The 7,741-nt window shown below is 40.0% G+C and overlaps 1 protein-coding gene and 2 long non-coding RNA genes across 3 annotated transcripts; 1 reads left to right on the top strand and 2 right to left on the bottom strand.

The window, feature by feature from the left end:
• Positions 1-1,138: 1,138 nt before the first annotated feature.
• Positions 1,139-2,455, bottom strand: LOC9298854. Its single transcript, XM_021017020.1, has 4 exons — positions 2,194-2,455; positions 1,473-2,098; positions 1,302-1,383; positions 1,139-1,213 (listed from the first exon to the last, which is right to left on the bottom strand). Exons 2-4 carry the CDS (start codon positions 1,823-1,825, stop codon positions 1,139-1,141), a joined length of 510 nt encoding a protein of 169 aa, XP_020872679.1. The 5' UTR covers positions 1,826-2,098; positions 2,194-2,455.
• A 1,182-nt stretch (positions 2,456-3,637) lies between these two features.
• Positions 3,638-4,909, bottom strand: LOC110226232. The gene is made up of 3 exons (XR_002330279.1): positions 4,811-4,909; positions 4,447-4,504; positions 3,638-3,963 (listed from the first exon to the last, which is right to left on the bottom strand). It is a non-coding gene; the product is annotated as an uncharacterized LOC110226232 (long non-coding RNA).
• A 1,966-nt stretch (positions 4,910-6,875) lies between these two features.
• On the top strand, positions 6,876-7,637 carry LOC110226221. Its single transcript, XR_002330272.1, has 2 exons — positions 6,876-7,295; positions 7,462-7,637. It is a non-coding gene; the product is annotated as an uncharacterized LOC110226221 (long non-coding RNA).
• Positions 7,638-7,741: the final 104 nt, after the last annotated feature.

Here is a 7,741-nt window from a genome sequence, read left to right as displayed (position 1 = left end):
TCGACGCAACGGGAGAAAAAACCAAAAAAAGGAGATTCATTGTTAATCAAATGAGGATTGTTGAAAAGATAGTTTAGAGAAACTGTTTGAAGAACTGCAGGATCATAAGCAAGTGTTTTGTAGAACTTTGAAGTCCCAAGCATTCCCCCTAGATCGGCGAAACTATCAACTCCGACACGCTTAGCAATATCTATGGCAACATTGATATCCAGGTTTTCCATATTTGTTTGAGGAGTTATGTTTTGGTTGGAAGCATGTACGTTATATAGGCAAGAGAAAGTGACATGGTGGGTATGAAATTGAATTGAGAGGCAGTAGGCTGTTGTAGTTGGCATTAATGGATGACAATAGTAAGAAAGAGAGAAGGTACATAACAGGTTTATGTTAGTCAAAGCAAAGGAGTTCGGTAGAACAAGAAAAATGGATTACATGATAAACAAACGCAAGAATTTGTTTACAAGACTCAGTGTACTCCAAAGGAAAAAACTGAGACTCACATAAAGAAACAGAGATGTATTGTCCTCTAAATGGTACTTCAAAGTAGACGTGACTAAAGGAGGTATGACTGAAATAGGTGTACTAGAGTTTCTTGACATATGTTTCGTAGATGTCAAGGGCATAGCGAAGGCGGACATTGTCAATCTGTGCAGTGGTAAGATTGGCAAGGCTAGTCTGCAGACCATGCATGGTGATTTCCATAAACTTGACTGATAAAGGACCGCAGTCGCCGCCACGTGTATTCTGCGCAAGCTCGGGAACTCGTGTAAACGTGAAAGCATCATCAGGCCACGATAGAGGAATGGAACCACAGACGGAGCGAATGAGCTGAGGCAACATCTGGGCGAAAGGGGACATGAAAGAAACAACCTTACGGGAAGAAGTTAAGTCTTCAAACGGGTCGAGTATATTAATATGGCCTTTCGTAAGATCGATCGCCAAGCCAACCCAATGACGAGTACCCCAATTCATCGGAAGGTATACTGTATCAACATCTCGCATCCATTGCAGCTCTGTGCGCCTTGGCGAAACTTGCCCTTTGACATAGGAAATCAGCAAAGGGTGCCAAACAAACGCTGTTTTTTTGTCACCCTGCTTGAAGCTCATGTACTTGTTGCTGATGATGGAGGTGAACATGGAGTCAAGTATGGTGATCCGGTGGGAGATCAAGAAGGGACTGTGTGTCCCAAACAAATGCGATCAACAAATCCATGTGCTGGTCAGTAAGGCAGTAGTTAGTTTAAGACAGACAGCAGAAAACCAAAAGCAGAACGTAAGCAGAAGGTATAAGTGGGTAGGCATACCATAGATGAAACCCATTTCTGGGGTTTTAAAATATCGAAGAACAATGTTGCAGGGAACACACTCCCAGAGATGCTGTATTCGCTGTAAGAAAGGGCGAACTTGAAGCAACAATTTCAAATAGCTCAGCCAAAAATGAGTAATATAGGTGGAAGGGTTTAAAAGGTAAGTACCTTTTTGTGTACCGCCTAAGCTGTGACATGAGGGCGGTAACTTTGGTTGGGGAGGGCTTAGCAAGGGTACTAATAACAGAAGAGGACGAGGTTTTTAGCTTAACATCTTCAGAAGTATCACGCAGACGCAGCTTAGGAGCAGGTGCAGGGGTCGAAACTTGTGGTGCTGCTGAAGAGTGAAGCCTTTTTGACCGACGGGGTTGGGGCCGACTAGTAGGCAGAGTAGATGGTGATGGGAGGACAGGGATGACCCGGTCAACAGTAGTGGTGGGCATAACTGCTGAAGGAGCATCCATGGGAGGGAAACCATGTAATGCTTCTGTTGGTGGATCAACTAAAATGGGTTGTGGCATGTTAGCAGGAGCAACCGGGGGCACTTCCACTAGTGAGTCATGAACGGTAGGACGTAAAAGTCACTGGACTGCCATTGCAGACTGACAGTATAGAAATAAAGAAGAATAAGAAGCGAGACAGCGTACCCCGGCAGTGGTGGAGGACTCTGACGTCTCAGAGAGCTTGTTAAGATGTGAGGTGACGGGAGGGACAGAAGGTGGCATCTCAGGCACCACAGTGGAGCAGTGTCTAGCAGTAGAGACATGGTTTGCTTCATCAAGTAATGAGAACGCCTGCAGAAAAACGACAAATAAGAACAATGAAAATAGTGTAATTTAAGTCCTTGTGTATGATGGGATTATATGAGAGCTGGGACTGTTTTCAGTACCTTTGCAGGGGTTCTTTTCTGCGAGAAACGGAATCGTAGCTTCACCGGGGAGGTACTAGGCGGCTCTGGTTGGCGCTGCCGAGCAGTGGAGCAAGGAGAACGTGGCTGGAACATTAGAGGATTATAGCACAGAAAATGAGGGACATAACATAGTTGGGATGGGTAAAATACCTCTGACCCCAAATGTGTTTCTGCGGTGCCTACAGTAGCATGGGAACATGAAGGATGTTCAGGTTTTTTTGCAGTACAGGTAGCCGGTGTAGAACCTGAAGGTTCTACAGGTGCTGATATTGTGCCATCCCGCAGAGTAAGGCTGGCAGCAGGGCCTGATGAAACGCGCACATACTGACCAGCACGGCCAGAACGGGTGACACAGGATGGTTCTGAAGACCGGGCTTTAGAAACATGAGACGAGCTTTTGCCTTTGGGGGACTGAACAATAGGTGTAGATGCATTTGCTCGCATCATTCCACGAAAGTCAGCAAGCAAAGACGCTTTAAAACATTTTAGTTTTTTTTTCAGAAGAGTGTTAACATCTTCTGCAGTTTTGATAAACTTGGGCTTTGAACACTTCCTCTGTGGTGGCATTTCAGAAGATTCAAAATCAGAGGTGCCACTTCTTGTAGTTCTTTGTTTCCTTTTGCGGGAAGTGTACAATGAAGGTAAGGAGCCATCACCACTACACCAAAAGGTTTTAGTAAACGAAAAACCTGCAAAAATAAGCCTTTCAAGATTGCCGACTTTCTCATCTTCTGATTCTGAGGAACAAAATGGAGGGCCATCCGGGTGTGGGTACAAAACCAGCAACTGAAACATGGGAAGAATATATTAGCGCTGCAGAATATATAGAAAGGATGGAAAAACTGGAGTAAGGACAACTTACAGATGGATCATTTTCAACAGACAGAATGTTTGAGGTATGAAATGACTTGCACTTGGGAAGATGCATTAAGGTTTGGTGAAGGAAAGTTGATTGATCTTCAGCATGAGGAAGGTATTGAAGGAGCAACGGGATGGATCGAAATGCAAACAACTGGATAGCAAGAGGGAAACCATGAACAACCATGGTTGATTGCTTAAGCTTGTTTATCAGGTCGGCCTTGGTCTCAATTTTTGCCCCAACTTTCACCATCCGCAGAAGCCTTTGGAACGAGTGGCGGCCCCAGGGATATTTTAAGAAGAAGTCAACATTCTTCACCATCTCTACAACTTCAACTGAAGGTCTAACAGGTTGGGTCTTGCACAAAAGTATGCCTTCAACAATAACAATAAGAGCAAGTCTAAACCTACGCCAGATAGGCATATCTGGTTCAGCATTTAACCAAGCAACAATCTCCTTTACCGTAGCAAAGCCCAGCTTCGGAACCAATTGTTTATACCATAACGAGCATCACATTTGCATGCGTCGTTGCTGCAGCAAGTTTCGTCGACCAGGCGGCAGAGGAGAGCAACACAAACCAGTAACTTGGTGAAATTCTGCAAGAGAGAAACGCAAAGGCTGCCCCCCGTATACAAACCAAGTTTCATCTACATTGGTCGTATCAAGCTGTCTACATAACATCTGGTGCACCAATTGACCAGATACAGAACTTTGCCTGACCGGAAGGGAGAATAATGACCCAAGCGGCGAGGACAATAGCTTCTGAAGCTCAGGTGTCCCTTCCAATGCAGTCAATATGTCAATTAGGTAGCGAGGCTTAGAGTATGAGTTTATACGCACCGCATGGCCAGGGTACCGATCGACTTGAAAAATCCTTTCAGGCAGATCTTCTGCAATTTATGTAAAAACAGAGATGGTGAAAACGAGGTTAGACAAGTACTATAAGGACAATTAGGGGAAACTAATCCTGCCATATAGTATTTTTGCTTAATCTTCAAAACTAAACCCTAAGGGAACAACATAGAAAGCCTAAACCCAAACAGGGAGTGCATAAAAACCACAAATTGTTGAACCGTAATGAGCATAACAGAATAGCTAAGTATAATGACAATTAGGGGAAACCAATCCTGCCATATAGTCGTCTTTCATAATATTCAAAACTAAACCCTAAGGGAACAAGATAGAAAGCCTAAACCCAAACGGGGATAGGTAAAACACCTAAAACCATATAGTCGTCTTTCTTAATATTCAAAACTAAACCCTAAGGGAACAAGATACAAAGCCTAAACCCAAACGGGGAAAGGTAATACACCAGAAACCATAATGAACAGAAACAGGGTATGGTGGTTTGGGTGGGAAGAAGAGAGAATCACCTTTGCAAAGGAAATGATCAGATAGACTCCCATTTGAAGGCATTGTTATGAGTTCAACCTGCAACAAAAGAAACACAAGTGTGAAGCAGACCAAGTAGATATCCACGAGGAGAACAACCTCAAGACATATCCACTGCGATGAGAAGGAAATAACAAAAATTGAAAATCAAATCGCGTAATACTGGAAGCTAAGATCCGAAAGAAACCACAAAATTGGAATTGTAACGAAAGATTCGGAAGCAAAGCATAAGCGATGTAATGTTTGGAAGATTGGAAGATAGTGACAACACATTTCTCCAATTTTTTAAAAATCTAGAGAGAAACCCAGAAAAGAAGTAGGTGAGAGGAGATGCGTAGAACTTACTCAGTATGTATCACCGGCAATCAAAGTCGGAGCTCCGTAAGTACAGTTGGATCCGGAGGAGCTACTGGTAGTACGAGTCTTTGGCTTTGATGACTTACGCTTGTCGATTTGAAAACACAGGTAAATTAAGATGAAGAAGGAAGAAACCAAATTGCTTTTTTTGAGCAGAGAGAAAGAAGACTGACAAAGCGTGTAACAGCTGATACAAGCTAACTCGTGGTATAGCAAAACGTCATCATCAGCTCGTCGCCACAGGTACAAAATAATTTAAAAGAATAATAAAAAATAACAAAATTAAAAGGGGAGTGTGAGCGTGAGGCAAGGTAGACATTTCACCTAGGTTAGAAATGCCTAAAACGAAAGGCTTGGCAGATGTACCTGATGTGGTAAGTGTGGCTGAGAAAAAGCCCATTCCGGTAAATAACTCATGTGGTGGGAGGTTCTTGCAAAAGGAAAGATATGATCCGAGAGAGTTATAGAAAAAAAATTCAGGAAGGAATTAATAATGGAGAAATCAGTACTAAAACATGGTTGAATCAAGAGATCTCTCTTCAGAGACCAGGGACTACTCGTTGGAATTCTCACTACAACACTCTATTGCGGCTGATTGAGTTGTTTTCTTGTATCGTCGAGGTTCTCGAGTATATTGAGAATGAAGGTGTGGATGACTTGAAAAGACGTCAAGCACATGGTCTCCTGAACTATTTTCATAGTTTTGATTTTGTGTTTTATTTGCAAATGATGATACACCTTTTAGGACTAATAGAGAGCTTGTCAATGGCGCTTGAAAGAAGAGATCAATATATTTTAAATGCTATATCATTGGTGAAATCAACTAAGAGACAACTTCATAATTTTAGGGATGATGGGTGAAATTCTCTCATGATGAAAGTTTCTTTGTTTTGTGAGAAACATGAGATTGAAAAGATTGAGATAGAAGCAGATTATGTTGACTCAAAGAGACCAAGAAAAAGAACAGGAGTATCAAATATGCATCACTACAAGATCAATACATTTATCCTTTACCTTCAAAAAGTAGATTGAATTGTTTAATTACATACATTGCATATCATTATCTCTAGATTTTGTCGTTATTAAAACTTCCTTTTATGTGTTTGAATGTCGTAAAAAAAAAGGCTTTTCCAGAATAAAGCATTGTTACTTTGATGCAATTGTGGGTACATGAACAAAGGGAGGTTGTGGTTCTTTAAGCCAATCTTGTTCAAACATTCAATTTGGACTTGATCATATTCAATCCCTATTTTGATGTGCTCTTCTTTTTTCTTTGCCTAGTTTCATTACATTTTTTCTTCTTCCTTCTTGGTAAAGAGTATTTGCGTATGATAAAATCATGTTAAAACATTTTCCTTGTCTCCATAGTTGTTTTGACTCTTTCGTGGACTTGCAATGTTGATGTAGGAACTTGTAGAGATGATGGAGATTACAAAGTTAAAACAGTTGCCTCAAGTACTTGCAACCTTTCTTTGTGATTTTGGAATTTTTACTAACTATCCCATTGTGATAAAAATCTATTCATTGACGAGTGTTATGAAAAGCTCGATAATCTCTTTTTGTTAACCAGGTCTTGTTGTTGGACCTTATGTGATAGTAAGCACAAAAACTACATCTTCAAAGTTTTAGAAGACCATATAAACAATAGGACGTTCCAATAACCTTTTATAAAAAAAAGTTGAGAGTATTGAATATTATTTGTGTAGCTCAAATGTATATAGTATCATGGCCATGTATGATTTGTCCTAAAATAGTATTTTGAACTTTTCTAGTTGTTTCATATTGCTGAGAGCTAAATCATGCTTTTTAATAGTCCTATTGTAGTTATTTTGGTCATAGAGATTCTGATGTATATAATTACATGGTAACTTGGTTGGAACTTACTTATTGCATTTTGTAACCGTTGCGTAAAAGTGATACTATTTTCTTTTGTAATTGGTGTTTCCCTCTTAAATATATTCCTCTGGAAAAATCCAACTCCTTGATTCTAGAACAATTTTTAATCCTTTATCTTATAAATCACAAGTCACATGGCTAAAATCCTTTATTCTAATTTAAAATTACAACAGAATAAAAATAAAATCGAACTTCGTTTTAAAAAAAAAAAAATCGAAGACCCTTTCCCCTAAATGATCGATTAATTGACAACTCAGCTACTCATGTTTACAAAATAATTAATAAGCAATTTTATCATTTCCCTCTCCGGTTAAAACGCCTCTTTTTCAATCTCCACGATCTCCACCTTCCATGATCTCAACTTCCTCTAATAACTTCTTTAAGATCCAATATAAAACTTACTGTACTAACTAATTTATTTCTTCAAAATTACTCGGCAAACTGTTTATCAACAAATTTTATCTTTTTATCTTCCAAATGATTTGGACCAAATCTTACAACGTAAGTTTTTGTATGTCCTACTAACTCTTTACACCTCAAACTGGATCATCCATGGCCGCCTTCTTTCGAAAACAATGTAAGTTGTAGTTAACATTGCATATTGATCTTTGAAACTAAGACATTTAGTACATGTTATAAGTTTTAAAATCGCATTTTGCTAACTTTTACATTTTCATCTATATATTCATGAAGCCTCACTCCTCAAGTCTCTAACTCTCTCTGTTTTCACTTATATAAATCAGTGACAACCCAATCGTTGGCGGAGACCAAATAAAACAACTAGATCAAACATGTACTAGACGTCAACAACGATGAAGACGTTGGCGAGAAACAATAAGGATGGACTTAGATCTAAAAGATTTGATCGTCTGGAGGACGCAAAGCTCTCGCATGAAGAGTTCGTCATGGTCAAAACAGAGCCCCGTTAAGAGTGGAAAGAACGTATCCATGTAATTACTTCACGGCAATGCACATCTTCTTTTTTTCTACTCTTCCAACACCCCTCTTTATAGTTGAAAGACA

This window comes from Arabidopsis lyrata (genome assembly GCF_000004255.2).
Source record: "Arabidopsis lyrata subsp. lyrata unplaced genomic scaffold ARALYscaffold_167, whole genome shotgun sequence".
NCBI lineage: Eukaryota > Viridiplantae > Streptophyta > Magnoliopsida > Brassicales > Brassicaceae > Arabidopsis > Arabidopsis lyrata.
The sequence above is the reverse complement of the archived record's forward strand: the minus strand, read 5'-3'. Positions and strand labels throughout refer to the sequence as shown.